A 26,218-nucleotide genomic window follows, 5' to 3' on the forward strand; every position below is an offset into this window, starting at 1 on the left:
ACATATCTTTTCAACTTTTTTTAAAAACTAATATTGTAGACCTCGTCCGGTATTATCCCTTACATAACGGACACCCCTGCAGCCAAACAGAATCGAGTATTCACCCAGACCATGATTATTATTACCAGATTATTATTATTACTACTATTATTACCAGCGTTATTTTTGTACTATGAATCAAAAGAATGTTTGAGGGAGTTTTGATATTCAAAACATTAGAAATCCGCCTTCTCGTCTAATGAAACTCATTGGTGGACTAGGGAGAAATTTTGAATCGTCCAATCATAGGGCTCGCCTGTCTTGACCAATCAGTGGTAAGTTCCGTAACTCCGTACATTTTCAAACGAAAGGTGTGTTATTGTCAGCTGTATAACCCTGGAACGAGACACAATCACGACTGATTCCCCTGAAAAAAAGGTAAATGCAATGCTATATCAGCTGCAAATATGTTTCTGAATGTGAAGAATGCTTTACATAATGCATTTTGATTTTACGCAATGATATCGATGTTTAAATATAGCTACAGTACTAGGCTACACACTGCCGAGCTAGCCTAGCTACAAGTTGTATTCGGCAGTCACGTTTGCTACTGAATAAATCGCTAGTTAGTTAGCTAACAATCTGAAATGTATCATTATTTTCACTGAGCTGTTTTGTCTCTCTTCAACACCAACAGACAAAGAATACTAACTGAAGTGCTCCTAAAAGTTCATGTCTGTTTAGCTAGGCATCTTTCGTCACGTCAGACGCAGAGTATAGAGCTAGCCGCATTGTTAATTACATTTATTTATTTAGCAGAAGCTTTTATCCAAAGCGACTTACAAGAAAGAAGTAGCTAAATCAGTTACAATTAACCAACAAGTGCAACAAGTCCCTCAACAAGTGTCATTGTGTTCCTGGAGGATATAAACTAATATCTGATACAACAAATCCTACCCGGAACAGGTGCGTCTTTAGCCTTTTCTTGAAGGTGGAGACAGTCAGTAGTCTGATGGAGGTGGGGAGATGATTCCACCATTGGGGGGCCAGACAGGAGAAGTTATCTAGCTTGCTAGCTCACCTTGGATCTGCTACATTTCCTCATCCTATATTTCCATCTCTCTTCTTCAAAGGTTAGACGAGACTGGCCAAGATGGGTGACGATTCTGAGTGGATGAAATTGCCTGTAAACCAGAAATGCGAACACAAGGTGACTCTAGCTACTGTATACTGTGCAAACTCTGAACTACTTACCTATAGCTTAGCTTCTAGCACCGTTATTAACTACTAGTGACATTACACAGTTACACTTGATTTGACTTCAAAGGCATTAGGCCAGAACGGTATATGGATTAAAAAATACCACAAAACTGTTAAACTCTCTTACAACCGTAGCTATTTTGGACATAATGATGGCCAATCCTAGTGTAATGTTAGCTGCAGTCCATTATGCTAGTTACCGCTGTCTAATAATGTTAGCTACCGTTCGTTCTCTAATGTTAGCTACACTCTGCTAATCTGTCTGTCCATGGTGTGGTAGGTGTGGAAGGCCAGACTTCACGGGTACGAGGAGGCCATAAAACTGTTCCGGGGGATAGATGGCGAGAAGAGCCCGGAGTGGGACAAGTTCCAGCCTCTCATAGTGAAGTTTGTGACGGACTCAAACGCTGTGGCCCAGCTGAAAGGACTGGAGGCGGCGCTGGTTTACGTAGAGAACGCTTACGTAGCTGCGAGGTGAGAGAGGGAGAAACGGTCTAAAAATAAATGGTTTAATAAATGTGTTGACATTTGTCTGTTTGAAGGTGTGCAAGCCTTCCAATACATTTTCTTACAATTAGTATTGCTCAGTACACTGAAAGCCTGAATGAGAATTGTTGTAATGTAATTAATCTAATATAGCATAAGCTACATCCATCCCCAGTTCACTCCGTGGCTGTCTGGTTGTGTCCGTCCCTGCAGGACTGCAGGGGAGGTGGTGAGCGGAGTGGTCTGCAAGGTGTTTAACCAGCCCAAGGCCCGGGCCAGGGAGCTGGGAGCAGACATCTGCCTCATGTACATAGAAAAAGAAAAGGCAGAAGCTGTCCAGGAGAATCTAATCAAAGGTCTAGAGAACAAAAACCCCAAGACGGTGTGTGGCTGTGTGGAGGCCCTACGCAGAGCTTTGGGGTAAGTAGCTCTACAGGAGCCTGTTTGATGGAAAACTCTATTTTATAGTTCAGGGGCAAAGGGTAAGACGCCTTTTTGGATGCAGCCTGTAAATGTAATTTTCATACTTAACGTTTGCGGGGAGCCAACAGATTTCCCCTTTTCAAAATTTGTTAAACATGTGAAATGCAAGCTACACCCCTGACACGCACATCCTCTGATCATGTACAACTTCACATTCAAACGTTATCATGTGTAATGCTTTCCCCCCCAGTGAGTTTGGGTGCAAGACGGTGGGCCTGAAGGCTGTGGTGAAGGCGCTGCCCCGGCTGTTTGAGTCCAGAGAGAAGGCAGTGCGAGATGAGGCCCGCGGGCTGGCAGTGGAGGTGTACCGCTGGATTGGGGGCGCGCTGCGGCCTGCCCTGCAGGGGGTCAGCCCGGTGCTGCTCCGGGAGCTGGAGGAGGAGTGGGCCAGGCTGCCGGCCACGCCCGCCACACAGACCCGCTTCCTGCGCTCCCAGCAGCACCTCCGGGACGCCTCGCTCCAGCAGCACCAGCAGGCTGAGGCAGGGCCCCATCAGGCCGACGGTAACCATGAGGAGGATGATGAGGATCGGAATAATAAGGGTTCATGGAGCACTTACAGAGGAGGGATTTGAGCTTGTGACCTTTGATCTGCAGTCAAATGCTCTAACGCTGGTCTGGACCCGTCCACCAAGAAAGCTGAAGGTCATGTGTTTTCTCTCTCCTCCATCTTTATCTCTCTCCTCCCTCTACCGCTCCTTCCTGCGCTCTGCTCTCGCTCTCCTCCCCCTCGCTCTCCTCCCTCTCAGGTGTGGGGACAGAACAGTGTGTCCCTGACGTTGACCCCTTTGAGCTCCTGGAGCCAGTAGAGATCCTCTCCAAGCTGCCCAAAGACTTCCACGACAAGATAGTGAGCACACGCCACACGTCCTGAACCAGCCCTCATGCACGTCCGTCTAATGTTGGGCCCTGTGTGACGAGAGCTCCAGAGTTGGCTCATCCATGTCCCCTCTGTTTGTGTGACTCTGCAGGAAGCCAAGAAGTGGCAGGACAGGAAGGAGGTGCTGGAGGCCCTGGCAGGGCTGGCGAAGAGCCCCAGGCTGGAGGTTGGAGACTATGGGGATGTGGTGCGAGCGCTGAAGAAGGTACCAGCTTGTCTGTCTTACCTGCTCAGGAACATGTTTATATACTTCCTTGTATGCAGAGGTAGGTCTTTAAATCTCTCCCAGAAAACCTGGTGACATTTTTCTTTGTGTGTGTTGCAGGTCATTGCTAAGGATACAAACGTCATGCTGGTCGCTCTGGCGGTGAAATGTGTCTCTGGTCTGGCCTCCGGGCTGAGGAAGAAGTTCAGCACCTATGCTGGCCATGTAAGTATCCACACCACAACCAGGCTTGTTACAGTCTGAAGAGAGGGAGTGTATTTACCTGCTACCATGTAAAGTAACCACATCTCAACTACCAGACACAGTGTAAAGTAACCACATCTCAGCTACCAGACACAGTGTAAAGTAACCACATCTCAACTACCAGACACAGTGTAAAGTAACCACATCTCAGCTACCAGACACAGTGTAAAGTTACCACATCTCAGCGACCAGACACAGTGTAAAGTAACCACATCTCAGCGACCAGACAGTGGAAAGTAACCACATTTCAGCTATCAAATAGTGTAAAGTAACCATATTTCAGCTACCAGACACAGTGTAAAGTAACCACATCTCAGCTACCAGGCACAGTGTAAAGTAACCACATCTCAGCTACCAGGCACAGTGTAAAGTAAAATCTCAGCTACCAGATACAGTGTAAAGTAACATCTCAGCTACCAGACACAGTGTAAAGTAACATCTCAGCTACCAGACACAGTGTAAAGTAACATCTCAGCTACCAGACACAGTGTAAAGTAACCACATCTCCGCTACCAGACAGTGTTCTACGAGCTGTCGTGACGGGGTTCTAGGAGCGGTCATGTGACGTGTGTGGTGTTCTCCTCGAGGTGGTGCAGTCATGTGACGTGTGTGATGTTCTCACAGGTGGTGCTGACGGTGCTGGAGAAGTTTAAGGAAAAGAAGCCTCAAGTGGTCCAGGCTCTGCAGGAGGCCATGGATGCCATCCTCCTCACGGTGGGGGGGGGGGGGGGGGGTGTGTGTGGGGGGGGGATGATATGTGTGTGTGGTTGTGTGACTTAAATGAACTTTCCTCGTGTCTCTCTGCCTCCCTCTTTCTCCCCCCTTCATCTGTCTCTACCTCTTCCCCCTCTCTGTCTCCTCCCTCTTTCTCTCTCTACCCCCCCATCTCTACCTCTCCCCCTTCTCTCTACCTCCTCCTCTTTACCTCTCTACCTCTCCCCCTTCTCTCTACCTCCTCTCTCTACCTCTCTACCTCCTCTCTCTACCTCTCCCCCTTCTCTCCACCTCCTCCCCCCTCCCAGACCTCTCTCCAAAGTCTGAGTGAGGATGTTCTGGCTGTGATGGACAACAAGAACCCTTCAGTGAAGCAGCAGGCCTCTCTGTTCCTGGCCAGAAGCTTCCGTGCCTCCAGCCCCTCCTCCCTCCCCAAGAGCCTCCTCAAGCCTCTCTTCGCTGCTCTGATCAAGGTGGACGTTCAGGAACACTTTTTCACCTAAACCGCAGACCACCAGCTCTAAAATTGAACCCCCCAAAAAACATAGTATTGTGTAAAAATTGACAGTAGCATTTTTTCCTTCTGTAAAACCTTCTGTAAAAATGTTTTTACTTCCCCCCCTGCCTAATCATCCTGTCTTCCCTCATGGCAGCATGTGAACGACTCTGCACCTGAGGTGAGGGATGCTGCCTTCGATGCACTGGGCAGCGCCATGCGCGTGGTGGGGGAGAAGGCGGTCAACCCCTTCCTGGCAGACCTAGACAAACTGAAAGTAGACAAGGTAACAGCAGCAAAACAACATTCAAAGATGTTCAAGTTGAATCTCCTTACATGCATTACTGGCGCAGGGTTAAATACAGTTTCAATGTCTATTATGTCTGTCTATGATTCAGTTAGTTAGTCAGACTGCCCCCTGTAGCATGTTCCTGCTCCTCATGTCACTAAACCGGCCTCCTCTCCCACCAGATCAGAGAAAGTGCTGCCGCGTCTGGAGGGGGGGAGGAGGACAAGTCTGTCAGCCAGACCGGGCCCCCCACTGGGGTCCCTGCCAAGACAACACGGCCCTCCAACCAGGCCCCTGCAGCCGAGGTGTGTGTCTCTGTGTGGGTGTGTTAAATGAGCTGCTGCATCGTGGACTGTGTCTTAGGCACAAGTTTCTTTTCTGATAGACTTATGCAGAGGAGGAAAAATAATTTTAAAAGAATCTTGGGTGTTTAAGACTTTTGAACAGTATCACCTAAAACTTGTAAATACACATGTGTTTCATGTCTGTGTGTGTTGCAGCCTGCTGGGGGTCCTGGGAAGGCCAAGCCAGGAGGAGCAGGGAAGAGGAGGAAGCCGGCTGTGCCCAAGGAGCCGGCTGTGCCCAGGGAGCCGGCTGTGCCCAGGGAGCCGGCTGTGCCCAGGGGCCTCCAGGAGTCTGAGCTCTCCCTGGAGGAGTGTGAGGAGCTGGCCACAGCAGTACTTCCTGCTTCCTGTGTGCAGCTGCTGGGCAGCGCCAACTGGAAGGAGCGCCTAGCCAGCATGGAGGAGTACCTCCAGGTACAGCCCCTCTCTCTAACTATGCTGATGCTTTAACCTCAAGGAGAGGGGATTCTCATGTTGACCTCTGCCCTCTAGGCTGTGGAGCAGATGGACAGCAGCCAGATGCCCTGCCAAGCGCTGGTCCGCATGTTGGCCAGGAAACCCGGCTGGAAGGAGACTAACTTCCAGGTACCCTCTCCTTCTCCGTCTTCTGCTCCTGGAGCTGTGGGAGGGGCGTGCTCACAGCAGGGGTCCTGGGCGTATCCCTGTCACACATCTCACTGCTCTGCTGGTGGTTGTTTAGGGTGGTGTTGGTGGTTGCTAACGGTGTGTGTTGCCAGGTGATGCAGCTGAAGCTGCGGGTGGTGGAGGCGGCGGCCCGGCGGGGGGTGTTCTCGCGGGCGGCTGCGGGGGCCGTGCTGGCCGTGCTGGTGGAGCGCCTGGGTGACGCCAAGTGTGGAGGTTCTGCCAGGGAGGCGCTCAGCTCTGTAGCAGAGGCCTGTAGTCTGGCCTGGACCGCACAACAGGTCAGATACCCTCTCCTCCCTACTCAACAACTCACCCAACATCTCCACCCCCCTCTCCTTGTCCCAGGCAACTTTTCTTGTTTCTTGTCCTCTGCTGTCATTTAGAGTGAGTGATGGGATGTAACTTGTCGTCCAGGTCGTGTCGATGGCGTTTGCCCAGAAGAGCCCTAAGAGCCAGTGTGAAGCTCTGAGCTGGATTGCTGGTGCCATGAAGGAGTTTGGCTTTGCAGGGTAAGATTGGTCGGTACCTCAGGGCCTTGTCCAGGTGTGGCTGTTCCCCTGTGTGGCTGTCCCCCTGTGTGGCTGTTCCCCTGTGTGGCTGTTCCCCTGTGTGGCTGTTCCCCTGTGTGGCTGTTCCCCTGTGTGGCTGTTCCCCTGTGTGGCTGTTCCCCTGTGTGGCTGTTCCCCTGTGTGGCTGTTCCCCTGTGTGGCTGTTCCCCTGCTCTACTGAATGCAGACATGACTCTTTCTCTCAATATGCTTTCCCTCTGTCTCTGTCTTCCTCCCCCTCCCCTGGCAGGATCAATGTTCAGACCCTCATCATCCACATCAAGACAGCGTTAGGAGCCCCTAACAGAGTGAGTGTTTGACATGTCCTGCTCTGTTAGAGCGACGCGACGCGTAATCTGATCACAAAGAGTTCCTCTCCTGTCTGTTGACCTGATCCCATTCACCAAGGACATTCTTGATGGCTTACATTGACTTTGTCAACATTGACAAGTTGAATCATTTGTTTTGTGGGGTATGTTTGCTGAAGAGACAGAGCACTCAATTGAGCTGTCCTGTGTGTTTGTGTCTCTCTCTCTCTCTCTCTCTCTGTGTGTCTCTCTCTCACTGTCTCTCTCTCTCTCTCTGTCTCTCTGTCCAGGCAGTGAGGACAGCTGCCGTGGTCCTGCTGGGTGTGGTGTTCCTGTACTTGGGTCCTCCTCTGAGGCTCTTCTTCCAGGAAGAGAAGGCAGCGCTCCTCTCCCAGATAGACGCAGAGTTCCAGAAGGTACCGTCTCCTGCTCACCCTGCTCAGCACCCTCAAACACCTCTTCCCCGTCTGGACACAGTCTGGGGACATCCTAATTGTCTTCAGAACTTCTTGAAATGTTGAGTGTTCCTGAAGCCGCTAGGCGTGTGACTAGTTAGTGTGAACTAGACAGTAATGACTGGCACAGCCTGTCTGCCTGCTGATGTGATGGTCTACCTGCTGATGTGATGGTCTGTCTGACTGCTGATGTGATGGTCTGTCTGCTGATGTGATGGTCTGCCTGCTGATGTGATGGTGTGTCTGCCTGCTGATGTGATGGTCTGTCTGCCTGCTGATGTGATGGTCTGTCTGCCTGCTGATGTGATGGTGTGTCTGCCTGCTGATGTGATAGTCTGTCTGCTGATGTGATGGTCTGCCTGCTGATGTGATGTCTGCCAGATGCAGGGCCAGAGTCCCCCAGCTCCTTCCAGAGGCACCCCCAAGAGGCCTGGAGGTCAGGAGCAGGAGGGGCAGGAACAGCCGGAGGAGGAGCAGGAGGAGGAGGGGGGTGCTGGGGGGCTGGTGGATCTACTCCCTCGTACAGACATCAGGTGGGGCATCTCGTCTCACTAAACAGGATCAGATGTTGTGTTTCTGTTTGGTGCCGTTGGTGATGGGAGTCGCCTTCCTCCTTTCCTAGTGCTCAGATCTCTGCGGCCATGCTGTCCAAGATGGCCGACAAGAACTGGAAGGTCCGTAAGGAGGGTCTGGACGAGGTGGCCGCTGTGATCTCAGAGGCCAAGCTCATTCTGCCCAGTCTGGGGGATCTGCCCGCGGCTCTGAGGGCCAGGCTGAGCGACTCCAACAAGATCCTGGTGAGAGGGGGGGGAGAGAAGGGGGAGAGGAGGGGCTGAGGAGGAGGAGAGGAGAGGGTGCATCTGCCATAGGACCGTCCAGCAGGAGTGTGATGGTGGGGTGTGTGTGATGTAACGGTGCGTGTGTGTGTGTGTGTGTCAGGTCCAGCAGACTCTGTCCATCATGCAGCAAATGGCCTCTGCCATAGGCCCCGCCCTCAAACAGCACATCAAGACCCTGGGAACCCCTGCCATTACTGTCCTGGGAGACAGCAAGGTACACACACACACACACACTCTCTCCTGTCCTGGAACAGCAAGGTACACACACACACACACACTCCCCTGTCCTGGGACAGCATGGTACACACAGACTCTCCTGTCCTGGGACAGCATGGTACACATACAGACTCTCCTGTCCTGGGACAGCAGGGTACACACAGACTCTCCTGTCCTGGGACAGCAGGGTACACACAGACTCTCCTGTCCTGGGACAGCATGGTACACACAGACTCTCCTGTCCTGGGACAGCAGGGTACATACAGACTCTCCTGTCCTGGGACAGTAGGGTACATACAGACTCTCCTGTCCTGGGACAGCAGGGTACATACAGACTCTCCTGTCCTGGGACAGCAGTGTAACCTGTCTGGTGACGGCTGTGTCCTCAGGTGGGCGTGCGTGCGGCGGCGCGGGCCACGCTGAGCAGCTGGGAGGAGCAGACAGGCTTCAGGGCGTGGCTGGAGGGGGAGGAGCTAGCTGCAGAACTGGGGAGGGAAAACCCCTTCCTCCGCCAAGAGGTGTGTGTGTGTGGTGTGACATGTCCTCTCCCCACCTCTGACTCTCCTCTCATCCTCTCCTCTCACTGTGTGGTGGGACATGTCCTCTCCCCACCTCACTGACTCTCCTCTCATCCTCTCCTCTCACTGTGTGTGTGTGTGTGTGGTGTGACATGTCCTCTCCCCACCTCACTGCCTCTTCTCTCATCCTCTCCTCTCACTGTGTGGTGGGACATGTCCTCTCCCCACCTCACTGCCTCTTCTCTCATCCTCTCCTCTCACTGTGTGGTGGGACATGTCCTCTCCCCACCTCACTGCCTCTCCTCTCATCCTCTCCTCTCACTGTGTGTGTGTTGCTCCCCCCTCCAGGTCCTGGGCTGGCTGGCTGCCAGTCTGCCCCCCCTGCGCTCCGCACCCCCTGACCTCCAGCTGTGCGTGCCTGCCCTGTACGCCTGTGCAGAGGACAGGAACCCAGACGTGAGGAGGGGGGCTCAGGAGGCACTCCCAGCCTTCATGACTCACCTGGGCTTCGACAGGATGACCAAAGCTGCTGCCAAGCTCAAGGTAGACCCAGGCTCAAGGTAGACCCAGGCTCAAGGTAGACCCAGGCTCAAGGTAGACCCAGGCTCAGGCTCAAGGTAGACCCAGGCTCAAGGTAGACCCAGACCCAGGCTCAAGGTAGACCCAGGCTCAAGGAAGACCCAGGCTCAGGCTCAAGGTAGACCCAGGCTCAAGGTAGACCCAGACCCAGGCTCAAGGTAGACCCAGGCTCAGGGTAGACCCAGGCTCAGGCTCAGGGTAGACCCAGGCTCAGGGTAGACCCAGGCTCAAGGTAGACCCAGGCTCAGGGTAGACCCAGACCCAGGCTCAAGGTAGACCCAGGCTCAAGGTAGACCCAGGTTCAGGGTAGACCCAGACCCAGGCTCAAGGTAGACCCAGGCTCAAGGTAGACCCAGACCCAGGCTCAGGCTAGACCCAGGCTCAAGGTAGACCCTGACCTGTGTGTGTGTGATCTTCAGCCAGCCTCCAGAGACCAGGTGGTGGCTCTTTTGGAGAAAGCTAGAGTTGCCATGGCAGCACAGGCTCCCCCTGCCAAGCCTACTGCCCCCCCTCCCCCAGCCAAGCCTGCAGGTTGGTACACACGGACACGGACAGACGGCAGTACTCTCCACTAGTACTGTCTGGGTTCTCCTTTATCCACTATTGCTGTCTGGTAAAGTCTGAATAGGAGAACGTTATGGATCATAACCACATGAGCTAACATAATAATAATGCATCAGAGGTTACCTCTTGTAGAGGATGTTTATAGTGGAGAGTTGTGTTCTCTCTCTCTCTGTCCCCAGCTACCAGACCCAGCCAGCCCTCCACCAGACCCAGCCTGCCCTCCAGCCAGGAGCCAGAGTCCAGAGCAGAGCCCAGACCCAAAGCAGCCGGCAAGCCCAAGGTTGGTCATCCTGTCAACCTGCTGCTGTGTGGATACACACACACACACACACACACACACACACACAGCTAGGGAGGGAGCGATCAGCAGGCCCTGGCTGGTCAACGTCTTGTGCTCTGCCCTCCAGGTGCATGCTGGGAAGAAAGCAGCAGGGAAGGCCAGGGAGGAGGAGGAGCAGGAGCACTCAGGACCCATGTTCATCCTGCTGCCTGGGGGCAAGGAGCTCCGTGCCAGGGACGAGAAAAACCTCAAGGTGTGTGCTTCTCACATCGCCTGTGTAGAGGTTAGCAACCACTGCATGAAGACTGACTGTCTCTGTGTATCCCTCTGTCTGTCTCTCTCTCTCTGTCTCTCTCTCTCTCTGTCTCTCTCTCTCTGTCTCTCTCTGTCTGTCTCTGTCTGTCTCTGTCTGTCTCTCTCTCTGTCTCTCTCTCTCTGTCTCTCTCTGTCTCTCTCTGTCTGTCTCTGTCTGTCTCTGTCTGTCTCTGTCTGTCTCTCTCTCTCTCTCTCTGTCTCTCTCTGTCTCTCTCTCTCTCTGTCTCTCTCTCTCTGTCTCTCTCTGTCTGTCTCTGTCTGTCTCTGTCTGTCTCTCTCTCTCTCTCTCTCTCTCTCGTCAGGTGCTAAAGTGGAGCTTCCCCTCTCCTCGGGAGGAGCATGTGGAGCAGCTGAAGGTTCAGATGTCTCCCTGCGTGGCTCGCTGGATGCTGGAGGAACTCTTCCACCATGACTTCCAGCACCACATCAGAGCCATCAGCTGCATGATCGAGGTCCGTGCAGGCACACGCACACACACACACACGCGCACGTGAGAGTGATGAGTTGCACCCTGATCAGGGGGCAGGTTGCCGTGGCACCAGCTCCCTGACCCGACTGTTACTGGGGACACACCATGTGCACTGGGGCCATCTGACTCACACTATTCCGTAGGCTATAACTTACAGAACAGTTCAAATCTAGGCTGGCAACTTTTTCAATCATTTTTGCAAGTTCTCTGCTATCTGTCAATAATTATTCCTGCAAATGTGCTGTCTATAGTGTATTAATATGATGTGAGGTTCAACAGGTAGTGGTAATGGCCTCAAATACTTCCAATATTTTTTATAAAAGTTGCAAAAGGTTTACAAATTATTTCGGAAAAAAAGATTACACCAAAATATTAAAAAATATTTTTGATAAAAGGTCTGAAATGGTTTCGAAGGTTTTGCCATCTCTTGTACATGAAGTATATTCTAGGTTATAACTAAGTTTGAAGCTGCTAACCCGCTAACAATTAACTTTCACATTATTGAGTGACTTAATGTAGTAGTTCTACTAGATCTCATCAAGCTGGTAACTAGATCCTTGTACGTGCTGATCCACAGCGCCTGGAGCTGGAGAAGGAAGCCATGGTCTCCTGTCTGGATCTGCTCCTCAAGTGGTTCACCCTGAGGTTCTCTGACACCAACAGCAGTGTGCTGATGAGGGCCGTGGACTTCCTGAAGCTGCTGCTGCCCTGCCTGGCCCACATGGGCTACCACCTCAACCAGCTGGAGGCCTCAGCCTTCATACCCTACCTGGTCCTCAAGGTGTGCTCTCACATACTGCGCGCGCACACACACACACGCACACACACGTGAGAGTGATGAGTTGCACCCTGATCAGGGGGCAGGTTGCCGTGGCACCAGCTGCCTGACCCGACTGTTACTGGGGACACAGCCATGTGCACAGGGGCCATCTGACTCACACACACCATCTGGTTTAGTTGGAGGCTATAACACACACACACACACCAAGCTTTTAGATGGTAACTCATGTCCAACTACGCTTGCTAATTGTCTATCTGTGTGTGTGTGTGTGACTGACTGACTGTGTGTGTGACTGACTGTGTGTCTCCAGGTGGGGGAGTCTAAAGACGGGGTACGTAAGGATGTGCGGAGCATACTGAGCATGCTCTGTAAGGTCTACCCTGCCAGCAAGATCTTCCCCTTCCTCATGGAGGGAACCCGCTCCAAGAACTCCAAGCAGAGGGCTGGTGAGACACGCACAATCAAGTGAAGCCAGACTTCAGAAGCTGCTGCTCCAGACAGAGTCTAACTCCTGCTGTTCCTCCAGAGTGTTTGGAGGAGCTGGGCTGTCTGGTGGAGCTGTATGGTCTGACCGTGTGCCAGCCCAGCGCGCCGCGCTCTCTGAAGGACATCGCTGTACACATCAATGACAGGGACGCCTGCGTCCGCAACGCAGCCCTCAACACCATGGTGGCCGTCTACAACGTCTGTGGAGAGCAGATCTATAAGCTGATAGGACACGTAAGCTGCTACTGCCCTGTCTGATCTGCCCTCTCCTACTGCCCTGTCTGAGCTACCCTCTCCTCTCCTACTGCCCTGTCTGTCTACCCTCTCCTCTCCTACTGCCCTGTCTGTCTACCCTCTCCTCTCCTACTGCCCTGTCTGTCTACCCTCTCCTACTGCCCTGTCTGTCTACCCTCTCCTACTGCCCTGTCTGTCTCTCCTCTCCTACTGCCCTGTCTGTCTACCCTCTCCTACTGCCCTGTCTGATCTACCCTCTTCTACTGCCCTGTCTGTCTACCCTCTCCTACTGCCCTGTCTGTCTACCCTCTCCTAACATGTCTGTCTACCCTCTCCTACTGCCCTGTCTGTCTACCCTCTCCTACTGCCCTGTCTGTCTACCCTCTCCTACTGCCCTGTCTGTCTACCCTCTCCTACTGCCCTGTCTGTCTACCCTCTCCTACTGCCCTGTCTGTCTACCCTCTCCTACTGCCCTGTCTGTCTACCCTCTCCTACTGCCCTGTCTGTCTACCGTCTCCTACTGCCCTGTCTGTCTCTCCTCTCCTACTGCCCTGTCTGTCTCTCCTCTCCTACTGCCCTGTCTGATCTACCCTCTCCCCAGTTGTCTGATAAGGACATGAGCATGTTGGAGGAGAGGATCAAGCGTTCAGCTAAGAAGACCCCCCCTGTCCCTTCCACCGCCCCGCCCTCCAAACAGGGGGAGGACAAGGCCCCGCCCCCTCACCCCAATGCCAGTCTCCTACGCAAACCCAGCGAGCAGCCCGCCAGCAAGCTACGGTACACACACACACACACACCTTCCAGACCTACCTCCTCGGCAGCCAGGACTTCAGTCTGAGGGAGATTTAAATGACTTGCATCAATAAAGGTTTAAGTGGAAGTTGATTTCCCCCCCAGTCAGATCCGGGCGCAGAGTGCTGAGCAGCAGGCCCCGCCCCCCCCAGCAGAGTTCAGTCTGGACGTGCATCTCCTGGAGCAGAGTGGCAGCCCTGTCAGAGAGATGCCAGAACTGTACCAGCCCAGCCCGGACCACCTGCAGACCCCTGCCAGCATGCGGAGGTAACACACACACACACACACGTGCAAACTAGGAGTGGAACGGTACATGTCTTCGTATTGAACCGAAACGGTACGGGCGTCATGGTTCGGTGCATGAAATTACACAGTATAAAACTTGCGTGCAAATTAACTAATGTAATGCGGAACAAGACTTGAGGAGTCAGATGGCTAAGCGGTTAGGGAATCGGGATGTTACTCCAAAGGAAGCCAGTTCGATTCCCGGCCGTGCCAAATGACGTTGTGTCCTTGGGCAAGGCACTTCACCCTACTTGCCTCAGGGGGAATGTCCCTGTACTTACTGTATGTCGCTCTGGATAAGAGCGTCTGCTAAATGACTAAATGTGAATGTAAACTACTTGATACTTGTTAGATACTCGTGTTCTTTAGGGACATCTAATCTGTTGCCCCGCTTTAGCTCTGAAGCTCTGATTGGGCCGTCGTGAGTCAGAGATAAGCTAGCAGCACTAAGGAGGAGTATGGTGAGTGGTGGCGACACACGAGAGATAGAGGACCCGCCGGCCTCTTGAAGATCGCAAGTTTGGGGAAACGTTGGTTTCCCAGTCAGAGACAGTAGTACAGGAGAGAGTGGTGGATAAGACGAGCACTGTGCAACCCTCTACGGACACAATGAAGGAGTCGCCATTGACTAGTAATTTTTTGTATTTTACTCGCCAGACTTTTTACATGAAATGCATGAACAATGCAACTGAAAAAAACAGTACATTATCTGTCTGAATTAGTCTTTATGTTGCATATGGATTTAATCTACCATTTTTTAGATATGGCTTTGTGTTGCCACTTGACTTCAGCCACCTCTCTACAGCTGATTATGATCTTACTGCTGAAGCTCTGGCGTTCTGTTGAAATGATCAGGTCTGAAAGGCGTGAGACTGCTGGACATCTGATGTTATTCTCCTTTGGGCACTGAAGGCTCTTTCGCAGTTGGCAGAGCTGATAAGCAGAGCAAGAATAATCTGAACAAGGAACAGTAATCTTAAATTGTCTTGATAACAAAAATAATTCTTGTTTGCTTCCATCTCTGTGCGTGACGAGTGCAGTAAAAAGCAAGTCGATCTTTTTGTGAGAGAAAGTGACAGAGGCAGTGAAGCGTTTTACCTTCCCCAGCGGCAAAAAAAAAATATCTAGCAACTTTCCGTTGCTTTGGCTATCTTCGTTTTTGAGCAGCAGAAAAATAACTTATTGTACATCTGTTGTCATAGCAGGCAATCATGTTAACTCACAGTCAAGCGACAGTGCGTCATTGAAATCTGCGCTAAATAATACAAATTATTAAATAATACAAATTATTAAATAATACAAATTATTAAATAATACAAATTATTAAATAATACAAATTACAAATTATTTGCCTCTAACCTCAGTCACCGGCGAGTGAAATCGTTGGATTTCACTTAATTGTCTAATTAAAGATAATTTTTAGTCGCCTAGCGTGAAATTTAGTCGCATATGTGAGTGATGTACTCGTATTTGTACTCGAGGAATCTTTTGACACAGGCGCTCCACTTATGGCAAAGTGGAGTTCTGAACTCCATGTAGGTTTGAAGGAGGTCTTGCTTTTTGGCATCTGAAAGACCACGCGAGTGGTAAATAGCGACGGTGGGCAGGAAGGGTCAAAAAGGAGGACACGCAACAAATGACTAAAATAGCCGACGCCATCACCCAGGTGTGCTAATCACTGGAACAAGACAAAAAAAACTGTCCAACTTCTCCTCCCTACAGTGCTTAACCAGCCTTTAGATACACATACAAAAAGGGCCAAAAAAAATCACTGACGCAATCGGAATTTACATGTCATCTTCAATGCACCTGTATTCCCTCGTAGAGGAACCTGGTTTGTTTCGATTTTCCCTCCGGTTTACCGAACTCGTACCGAACCGTGATGTCTGAACCCCTAGTGCAAACACACACTCTCACACACACACACACACCTGTCCTTCAAGAGTTTCCTTGTCTTAGTTTCCTATCCAGGCCCCGCCCACTCCCTGTCTGCCAGGAGGAGCTCCGCCCCAGCCCCGCCTACAGCATCAACCTGGTCATCTCCCAAGTGGCGTCTGGAGACTTAAACACCAGCCTGCAGGCCCTGGAGCAGGTACACACACACACACACACACACACACACACACACACACCAGCCTGCAGGTACACACACACACACCAGCCTGCAGGTACACACACACACACCAGCCTGCAGGTACACACACACACACACACCAGCCTGCAGGTACACACACACACACACACACCAGCCTGCAGGTACACACACACACACACACCAGCCTGCAGGTACACACACACACACACCAGCCTGCAGGTACACACACACACACACCAGCCTGCAGGTACACACACACACACACACACCAGCCTGCAGGTACACACACACACACACCAGCCTGCAGGTACACACACACACACACACACTAGAGCAGGTATTCACACACTCTCCTCCCCCCCAGATGCAGCTGGCCCTGCGGAGGCCCGGGGTGATGGAGGGCCTGTCAGACCAGCTCCTGCAGGCCTGCTGTCTGCAGCTCCGCCTGGCTCGCTCCTCTCACCTGGCCAACCAGCGCACGCCTCCCGCCCTGGTCACCCAGCTCTGCAGCCGCCTACTGGACTGCATGTTCACGGTGAGGGGGAGGGAGCGCTCTAGGGCTCTGGGTGGGAGGTTCCTGACAGGATAACCCAACGGCCATCTTGTTTTTTGTAGCAGTGATGTTAGAGGAGCAGGAGGCTGTATGTAGAGGTTCCAGCTGTTTACAGTAGGATTGCATCATCACATCTGGGTGTTTTGTTTTCAGTACAGTTAACTCCTCCCTCCTCCCCCCCTAGCTGCTGGGTGTCCCCTCCCTGGCGTGCGAGGTGTCTGTGGCGGTGCTGAGGGAGGTGGTGGAGGAGCTGCTGGCTGTGCTGCTGGAGCCCAGCGTGGCTCTGCTGGACCAGGGCAGTGTGCTGCTGGAAGCCAACCAGGTGCTGAGCCTGCTGCTGGAGAGGGCCGACCGGACCCGCATCCTCAGGTACCCTCTAATAGTACCCTGATGCCCCTCGGGTACCCTCGAATACCCCTCAGGCACCTTTTAATACCCCTCAGGCACCTTTTAATACCCCTCAGGCACCTTTTAATACCCCTCAGGCACCTTTTAATACCCCTCAGATACCCTGATGTTCCTCAGGTCCCCCTAACGTGTGTGTGTGTGTGTGTTAAGCTCTCTGCTGGTGCTGATGCAAGAGAGTTTGGAGTCCTCGTCGACCTCCAAGTTCTCTGAGCTGGTCATGAAGGTGAGGGAAGGGAGTGAGGGGGTGGATTTGGAGTCCTGTTCTCAGTCATGTGACCTCCCTGTGTGCAGTTCTCAGTCATGTGACCTCCCTGTGTCTCCCTGTGTGCAGTGTGTATGGAGGGTGATCAGGTTCCTCCCAGCCTCGGTGGAAGCCCTGGATCTGGACCAGACCCTGCTGGCGCTCCATAACTTCATGATGGTGTTCACCAGAAAGCGTCTGCGAGGGCTGACCTCTGACCTGCCCTACCGCACCCTCAAAACCCTGCTGCACACCCTCTACAAGTGTACTGGCCCCCAGGTACACACACACCCCAGCTGACACACACACACACACACCCCAGCTGTCCGATGCATGGACACACACCTTTTGGGCTTCACTAAATGTGCTTTTGACGTGTGTGTGTGTGTGTGTGTGTAGATCCTGGAGCACCTGAGTCTGGTGCAGGACAGGAGAGCGTCCGGTCTGGAGACTCACCTGAAGATGCTGCTGTCAGCAGGACCCAGAGACGCCTCAGTACGTACACACACACACACAGGTCTGATGAGGACCCAGAGACGCCTCAGTACGTACACACACACACACAGGTCTGATGAGGACCCAGAGACGCCTCAGTACGTACACACACACACACAGGTCTGATGAGGACCCAGAGACGCCTCAGTACGTACACACACACACACAGGTCTGATGAGGACCCAGAGACGCCTCAGTACGTACACACACACACACAGGTCTGATGAGGACCCAGAGACGCCTCAGTACGTACACACACACACAGGTCTGATGAGGACCCATAGACGCCTCAGTACGTACACACACACACACAGGTCTGATGAGGACCCAGAGACGCCTCAGTACGTACACACACACACAGGTCTGATGAGGACCCAGAGACGCCTCAGTACGTACACACACACACAGGTCTGATGAGGACCCAGAGACGCCTCAGTACGTACACACACACACACAGGTCTGATGAGGACCCAGAGACGCCTCAGTACGTACACACACACACACAGGTCTGATGAGGACCCAGAGACGCCTCAGTACGTACACACACACACACAGGTCTGATGAGGACCCAGAGACGCCTCAGTACGTACACACACACACACAGGTCTGATGAGGACCCAGAGACGCCTCAGTACGTACACACACACACACAGGTCTGATGAGGACCCAGAGACGCCTCAGTACGTACACACACACACAGGTCTGATGAGGACCCATAGACGCCTCAGTACGTACACACACACACACAGGTCTGATGAGGACCCAGAGACGCCTCAGTACGTACACACACACACAGGTCTGATGAGGACCCAGAGACGCCTCAGTACGTACACACACACACAGGTCTGATGAGGACCCAGAGACGCCTCAGTACGTACACACACACACACAGGTCTGATGAGGACCCAGAGACGCCTCAGTACGTACACACACACACAGGTCTGATGAGGACCCAGAGACGCCTCAGTACGTACACACACACACACAGGTCTGATGAGGACCCAGAGACGCCTCAGTACGTACACACACACACAGGTCTGATGAGGACCCATAGACGCCTCAGTACGTACACACACACACACACAGGTCTGATGAGGACCCATAGACGCCTCAGTACGTACACACACACACACACAGGTCTGATGAGGACCCAGAGACACCTCAGTATCCCCCCCCCCCCCCCCCCCCCCCCAGCAGTGCTGATGTGACTGTGTGTCTGCAGCTGTACAAGGAGAGACACGAGAACATTCTGAAGATCTTCAACAAGATCACCTCCCAGGAGAACTGCACCCAGGTGAGGCTGTCGTGTGGAACCATCTCATCCATGTGTTTCTAGTGTGTGTGTCTAGTGTGTGTGTCTTATGTGTGTGTGTGTGTGTGTGTGTGCAGGGTCTCTCTGAGCTGGCTGTGTTCCGGCAGCACCATACAGAGGTGGACCTGACCCCCCACCTGAGGGCACTGCCTGCCCCCCTCCAGACCCTCGTACAACACAGCCTCAAGAGGACACCTGCTGCTGCTGGTACACACACACACACAGCCTCCACACACACACCAGCAAGAGGACACCTGCTGCTGCTGGTACACACACACACCTGGTCCACACCAGTCCCTGCTGGTCCAGACTAGTAACCTGTCTCTCTTTTAGGTGGCCCCGCCCCCCAGCCCAGTGGAGGGGAGAAGCCTAAACCATCTGAATACCAGGAGAGTGCTCTCAGACCGCTGCAGGAGAGCACCATCCAGGTACACACACACACACACAAACACACACACACATGTGAGAGTGATGAGTTGCACCCTGATCAGGGGGCAGGTTGCCGTGGCACCAGCTCCCTGACCCGACTGTTACTGGGGACACAGCCATGTGCACAGGGGCCATCTGACTCACACACACCATCTGGTTTAGTCGGAGGCTATAACACACACACACCTTGCCGGCTTATTAGTAGGGATCAGGGAATTAATGTCCATCTCCACCTCCTTCCCCCTGTCCTCCCAGGCCCCCCTGCTCTCCCAGGCCCCCCTGCTCTCCCAGGCCCCCCTGCTCTCCCAGGCCCCCCTGCTCTCCCAGGCCCCCCTGCTCTCCCAGGCCCCCCTGCTCTCCCAGGCCCCCCTGCTCTCCCAGGCCCCCCTGCTCTCCCAGGCCCCCCTGCTCTCCCAGGCCCCCCTGCTCTCCCAGGCCCCCCTGCTCTCCCAGGCCCCCCTGCTCTCCCAGGCCCCCCTGCTCTCCCAGGCCCCCCTGCTCTCCCAGGCCCCCCTGCTCTCCCAGGCCCCCCTGCTCTCCCAGGCCCCCCTGCTCTCCCAGGCCCCCCTGCTCTCCATCTCCATGCTCTCCCAGGCCCCCCTGCTCTCCATCTCCATGCTCTGCCAGGCCTCCCAGCTCCCAACACTCCACCAGGCCCCCCCCACGCCTGCCGCCAGCAGCCTGGAAGACCTGCGGAGGAAACTGCAGCGCATCAAGGAGAACCACTAACACCCACCCACGAGGTGTTCCTTATGCTTGTCATTCTTCTGTGCTGTCAAACTTTTTGTAAATGTTTTTAAATAATTAAAACGGCTGTGACGTAGAGGTCTAGTCAGGGTGGTCTTTCTTAACTTGATCAAGGCCTGGCTGTCACGTGCCAGAATGCTACTTTCTAAAGGGATGTGTCATCTCCCAGTAGATGTGCATCGCAAGTTCGCAACAAAGTTGATTTTCCAAATGAGATTTGCGATTGTCTGAGAGCAGTTATTAGCAGATGGTCTGAGAGCAGTTATTAGCAGATGGTCTGAGAGCAGTTATTAGCAGTCGGATTTTCGCATTTTGAAAGAAAGCGTCGACCACACCATAACCAGGCCTGCCTTTACACCCGTCACTCAGGGTCTGCATGTTAAGTGATTCAAAACACTGGCCTTTGTTTCCAGTAGTCGGGCCACACAGTATAAAACACAGTACAAAGAATAAACGGGCAAAGACTCACATTTACGTTTTCAGCAGCAGTACTCAAAGGGGAGTTGCGCAATGTTCGGGACACCAACAGGCTGTAATACTGGGATCGTCCACTAGGAGACGCCAGAGGAGCGCTGGACTATGATGCGCCTCAAATCAAACCATTATTCTCTGCATGATGCACGGTCTTGTTTTAGTTTTCACAAGTCTATGGACTGGGTTGTTAATGTTAAATCCAAAGCGAGTAATTTGATGTTGAACAAGACAAATAAATTATTCATGTAGGGGTAATGGTAGAGTGACACAATGCTATTTCAGAGCTATGCATTAATGATGGCGTCTGAGACGAACATGTTGAACCCTGTAATTGTTCTGACTCTACCCACATCTGTGGCATTTGCTTTGAGTACGTTTTAAAAAAAGACATTTTTCACAGAGCCATTCAAGGTCAGTATTGGTAGGCTTCTTGTTCCTGTGTACTGTACACTAGGAAGTATTTAACTTCTTTGTAACACGTCCTGTCGAACGGCACCATCCCCACCTGCACGTCTGCCAGTCACCTCGAACAACCAACCCAACAATCACAGCCCGATACGTGCTCTGGTACGATACAGCCTCGGTTGTGTATTCGCCTTCTCAGGCTTGATGATGTAGCTGTTTACCGATGCGGCCGTGTCGTCTCATCCCTGCCTCTCCTGTAGGTGCCCATCTAAACCGTCGGGCCGGGGCAGCGCTCGCTACGAGAGGCGCGGAATGTTAAGCAGTTTTTCGGGCGGAGAGCCTACGGAGTCTCCTCCTTGATATGCAGAGTTGGGAGGAGGAAGCCCGCGGAGAGGGCAAACGACTTCAACCTCTGTGATGCCTAGAGGGGAGGAGGTGAACTTCTGAATTGGGGCTAACGCATTCACGCCAAGGCGGAGACACACACACTTACCCGCTAGCTATCCCTTATTTCAACACGCAACATTAGTTTGGCGTTTTCAGCAAGCGATGAAGGGAGAACTGGTGGTGGTAAAATGAGTTGTAGGCTACATCCAGAGTAGTGACGGCAGAGTGGAGCTGACTGTGAGATCACTTCAAGGTTTCGTTTGTGGCATTACACCCATCCCCAGCAAAAGTATCTGTGTTAAACCATTTGACTGCCGACTGCAGGTGTAAATTTCCTAAAATGAATATTTGGATAAAATTATCTTTTGAATTAACATACATTATGACATTTTAACTAATACACATCATCTGGATGGTATACTTTGCATAGCACATTTTTGTTTAAATGCAAAATATAACTTGAGATGAAAGTGTGGATGACTCGCCACCAGGGACCTGAACACTAGGACTGTCACTGTCATCCTCTCCTCCCAGTGGAGGCCAGGACTGAGGACTGGGGAGACTGTGCCTGCCTGCGTGCCTACAGAGCGGTAACCACAATGGGCGTATCTAGACCCATTTTGGAGCCCCCCGAAAGGTTTCATTAGCCCCCCCCCCATTGTTATTGTATTTATTTTTCTTTCATATTTTGAATCTAAATGTGTTAATTTCTCTTCCTAAAACCCACTAGAGAAAACTATTGAAAAGGATATTTTCAAATATTTATTCTGGGGGAACATGCCTCCAGACCCCACTAGTTTTGCTGGGTCACAGGAAAAAGCCCCCCCCAAAAGTGGGAACCTAGATTCGCCCATGGTAACCACGGTGATCCTTGTTGCTCAGGGGAGGGAGAGGACGATGGGCTCGGATAACAGGCTCTAACTCACTGATTGGTTTGCTGGTGCAAAACGGATCCAATAAACACCCCAAAAAATGAAGTGGCAGTGGAAGAGGCATCAGGAGAACCTGGGGACTGGAATCACCTTGGATCAACGAAATACCACAAACCTCCATTCATGTGGTAAGTTTGTGAAAACAACAAAAACGTACTCAGACAAATCAGCTACACACCATCACACCTCCAGCAGCCAATCACTGCAGCCTGGCAGGGAGGGGCAGCCTGTATATTTGTAACGTGCATCTGCAGAAACTAGTATTTTTACTGCAGATGTAAATAACGCGTATAATTTAATTTCCTTTGTGTATTCATTGGCATGAAGGTCCTGGAGTGTAATGTGCAATGTTTGTGTGGGTATATGAAGGGTTTGAGTTTGAAGTGGCGTTTAACTCGGCTGTAGTTACATAGTGTGTAAACAGCAGCTGAGGCTGTGTTGTTGTATAACAGGTCATATAACAGATGCTAAATTCAAAGTTTCTTCCAGCTACCTAAACAAGAACGTAAGTACTGTCAGCAGTTATCCTTGTGTAACTCAAACTTCTCAAACATCTTGACCTTCCTAGTCCGGTTCTCTTGTTTGGGTTGGAATCCCCCAGTGGAGCACAGACGAAGGCACTACGACTGATTTTCATAGAATCTTTCTTTAAACATGTAAATATCTGAACACAGAGGAACAGATCTAAATGTTAATGCACTCAACCAGTAACCATCTGTCGTTTCTCTCTCTGTACGTGTGTGTTTGTGCGCCGAAGGTAGGCTGATACACGAGCAGCAAACTGTTTATTTAATTGAAAACGTGTTTGTGGTGAAACGGATGCAAATGAATACAGGCTCACACACACTCATACATGCAAGCACAAAAGTACACTATATACCTGCTAGCATGCAGATACACACATGCAAGCATACACATATTCACCTTTCTTTTTTCCCCTCTTTCCATTCCCTCGCTCCCTCCCTCCTCTCCTCCACTCCATCCCTCCCCTCTTTTCCCTCCTCTCCTCTTTCCCTCCCTCCTCTCCTCTTTCCCTCCCTCCTCTCCTCTTTCCTCCCTCCCTCCTCTCTTCTCTCCCTCCCTCTCCTCGTCTGCCAGCTGTGAAGACAGGCTCATTCAGGAGGTGGAACTCTCTGTCACGGTCCCTCAGAACGAAAGCAGGAAGTTGTCAGATTAGTCTGCAGTTTCTGTAGGAGCAGTGGTGTTCTCATCTGCCTAAAACTCCCAACCTCCCAGAAGGAGACGGTTTGATATTCTAATTTGTCTGCCAACATCCCACACGTCCATCTTTCACAGCAGATGTTTTCAAAGAATATATAGAAGACACAAAATCTGAGTGTGGTTTTGAGTACTCTTGTGGACTACCTTTAGGATACATTCAGTACATCATGCTTTCAGACTGAATGATTATGATGTTGAAGACCAGTAACAGTCTCCAAAAACACTGTGATGCCATTTTTACTGCAGGCAGTGTACTAACAACCAGGCTACATACTAGCAAACAGGCAGTGTAGTAGTAACCAGGCTGTCAAGTGTATCTTCCAAATCAAATCAAATCAAATTTATTTGTATAGCCCTTTTTACACGCAAGCATGTCACAGAAGGCTTCACATGCGCCCATAGAACTGCCCCTCAACCAACCTAAACCCTCAAGGAAGACAAGGAAAAACTCCCAGAAAAACTCCCACCGGGCGAAAAAATGGAAGAAACCTTGGGAGGAGCAATTCAGAGAGGGATCCCCTCCTCCAGAGACGGTTGGTAAGAGAGAGGAGCAGAAAACAAGCTAAACATAGTCATACAGTGTCAATGGGTTTTGAAACACCAAAATCCATTGTTCGGCTTTATAGACGTTGGATGGGACCGGGAAACTCGCTGTTGGCCGTCATGGAGACTGGATTCCGGGTGACGACCTGGTTCAGCGTTGGCAGACCAACGACCAAGCAGGTCCTGACAGCTCAAACCCCCCACACCACAGGGAATGTGTGTGTGTGGGGGGGGGGGGGACAGAGAGGAGAGCAGGGATTAGAGAATGCCAGGAGCAGCTAACAGTTACAGTCATAATAGAATAAGATCCCCACCGGTCAAGTGTGGACTAGTGCAGCAATTTAACAGAGCAAAAAGGGTATTTGATGCAGCCCCACACACCAAAACAACGACAGCCCCCCTCAGTTGGAACATGAAATCTGTTCCAGGGGAAAGAACTCTAAAGTAGGTTATACTTATACGAATAAGGATGAAAACAACCAGTCCCCCGTTGTCTCCAACTAGTAATAAAAACTATAACAGTAACAATATACAGCAACGGAACTAAAATAATAATAATACTAACAATATACAGTAACAGGTTTACTTTATTTGTAACATCTAGCTGGGCAATGTGAACATAAGCTATAAATAAAATTTAAAAGTTACATGTGATACACACATAGGCAAGCACACACCCCAGGTTTACATAGAAAGTACACACATACTTCCCTTTAACAATCATAGAATTGACTAAACAAGAACGTTTTTAATCTAGTTTTAAATGTCGAGACAGTATCAGCTTCCTTAATTGAGATGGGTAATTTGTTCCAAAGAAGAGGTGCTCTATATGAGAACGCCCTACCTCCAGCAGTTTTTTTCTTAACTTTGGGTATTACCAGATAGCCGGCATTTTGAGATCTTAGAGTCCTTGCGGGGCAATAGGGTGCAAGGAGACCGGAGAGGTACAGTGGTGCCAATCCATGCAGAGATTTGTAAGTTAGTAGTAGAACTTTGAAATCAGCTCTGGCTTGGATAGTGAGCCAGTGTAAAGAAATAAGAGTCAATGTTATATGATCAAACTTTCTAGTTTTAGTCAATAGTCTAGCAGCAGCATTTTGCACCCGCTGTAAGTTTTTTAGGTAGGTAATTGGGAGGCCAGAGAACAACACATTGCAGTAGTCCAATCGGGACGTAACAAAAGCATGTATTAGTTTTTCAGCATCATCCTTTGAGAGGAATTTTCGTATTTTGGCAATATTACGTAGATGGAAAAATGCTGTTCTGGTGATTTGCTTAATATGGTACTCAAACGAAAGGTCTGGGTCCATTGTGACTCCCAGATTTTTTACCAGCTGGCTTTGAGATACTTTGACGCCGTCCAAGTCTAAGGTTAGATGGGATAAATTATTTCGGTGTTTTTTCGGACCAAAAATTTGAACCTCGGTTTTATCCGAATTAAGAAGAAGGAAATTTGCAGTCATCCAAGTTTTCAACCCGGAAACACAGGTTTCCATAGCATGTGGAAATTCTCCCGGCTTTATAGACATGTATAGCTGAGTATCATCTGCATAGCAGTGAAAATCTACCCCAAAACTTCTAATTATGTTTCCTAAAGGCAACATATAGAGTGAAAATAACAGAGGGCCTAAAACTGAACCCTGTGGTACTCCATATTTTACAATGGAGCTCCTGGATGAGCAACCATCATAGTGGACATATTGTGATCTATCATATATATACGATCTGAACCACTGAAGTGAAGTACCAGAAATCCCAAAATAGTTCTCCATACGTTCCAGGAGAATCTCATGATCTACAGTGTCAAAAGCTGCACTTAGGTCTAGAAGAACAAGGACAGAGCTAAAGCCCGCGTCAGAGGCTAATAATAGATCATTGACTACCTTGGCTAATGCAGTTTCAGTGCTGTGGTGAAGACGAAATCCAGACTGGAGAGGTTCATAGAGCTGATTTGAGGAGAGGTGCTCAGTGAACTGTTTTGCCACAGCTTTTTCCAAAATTTTGGAGAGAGATGGCAAATTTGAAATGGGCCTGTAATTGCTAAGACAACCTGGATCCAGGTTTGGTTTTTTAAGAAGGGGCTTGATAATAGCTTGTTTGAAATCGTCAGGGACTTGTCCAGTTACAATAGATTTATTAATAATACTAAGCATGGGCGGTCCAATAATATGGAGAAGTTCCCTACAAAGTTTGGCAGGGAGGGGATCGAGAAGGCAGCTAGTGGGTTTCGAGGAATCTATCAGCTTGATGAATGCTTCCATA

At 51.0% G+C, this 26,218-nt stretch overlaps 1 protein-coding gene and 3 non-coding genes across 5 annotated transcripts; all 4 read left to right on the plus strand.

The window, feature by feature from the left end:
* The first annotated feature begins 315 nt into the window (after positions 1–315).
* Positions 316–20,070, plus strand: LOC124481897 (cytoskeleton-associated protein 5-like). 2 transcript variants are annotated; one of them, XM_047042180.1, is made up of 43 exons: positions 316–417; positions 1,113–1,189; positions 1,520–1,713; positions 1,939–2,145; positions 2,399–2,712; positions 2,958–3,058; positions 3,180–3,293; positions 3,414–3,518; positions 4,182–4,271; positions 4,580–4,744; positions 4,925–5,053; positions 5,239–5,361; positions 5,557–5,624; positions 5,661–5,814; positions 5,893–5,985; positions 6,138–6,323; positions 6,460–6,554; positions 6,844–6,901; positions 7,192–7,317; positions 7,738–7,889; positions 7,979–8,153; positions 8,296–8,409; positions 8,801–8,929; positions 9,278–9,472; positions 9,928–10,039; positions 10,252–10,352; positions 10,480–10,605; positions 10,970–11,119; positions 11,714–11,917; positions 12,228–12,363; positions 12,444–12,637; positions 13,239–13,414; positions 13,535–13,696; positions 15,674–15,806; positions 16,174–16,344; positions 16,547–16,731; positions 16,921–16,993; positions 17,102–17,290; positions 17,411–17,506; positions 18,729–18,800; positions 18,896–19,025; positions 19,152–19,246; positions 19,842–20,070. In XM_047042180.1, the coding sequence occupies exons 2-43, from the start codon at positions 1,133–1,135 to the stop codon at positions 19,974–19,976; spliced, it is 5,784 nt and encodes a 1,927-aa protein (XP_046898136.1). In that variant the 5' UTR covers positions 316–417; positions 1,113–1,132; the 3' UTR covers positions 19,977–20,070. The 2 variants fall into 2 exon arrangements, with proteins under 2 accessions (XP_046898136.1, XP_046898135.1); XM_047042179.1 differs by having other exon boundaries at positions 5,557–5,814.
* On the plus strand, positions 11,157–11,268 carry LOC124482333. Its single transcript, XR_006957744.1, has one exon. It is a non-coding gene; the product is annotated as a small nucleolar RNA SNORD67 (small nucleolar RNA).
* On the plus strand, positions 11,964–12,076 carry LOC124482332. The gene has a single exon (XR_006957743.1). It is a non-coding gene; the product is annotated as a small nucleolar RNA SNORD67 (small nucleolar RNA).
* LOC124482331 lies at positions 19,280–19,392 on the plus strand. Its single transcript, XR_006957742.1, has one exon. It is a non-coding gene; the product is annotated as a small nucleolar RNA SNORD67 (small nucleolar RNA).
* Positions 20,071–26,218: the final 6,148 nt, after the last annotated feature.

This window comes from Hypomesus transpacificus, chromosome 19 (genome assembly GCF_021917145.1).
Source record: "Hypomesus transpacificus isolate Combined female chromosome 19, fHypTra1, whole genome shotgun sequence".
NCBI lineage: Eukaryota > Metazoa > Chordata > Actinopteri > Osmeriformes > Osmeridae > Hypomesus > Hypomesus transpacificus.

Coding starts and splice junctions, on each gene's coding strand:
- LOC124481897 (XM_047042179.1), top strand. CDS start 1,133: ATGGGTGACGATTCTGAGTGGATGAAATTGCCTGTAAACCAGAAATGC. Junction 5,815..5,892: donor GCATGGAGGAGTACCTCCAG/GTACAGCCCCTC, acceptor TCTGCCCTCTAG/GCTGTGGAGCAGATGGACAG. Junction 18,801..18,895: donor CCCAGGAGAACTGCACCCAG/GTGAGGCTGTCG, acceptor GTGTGTGTGCAG/GGTCTCTCTGAGCTGGCTGT.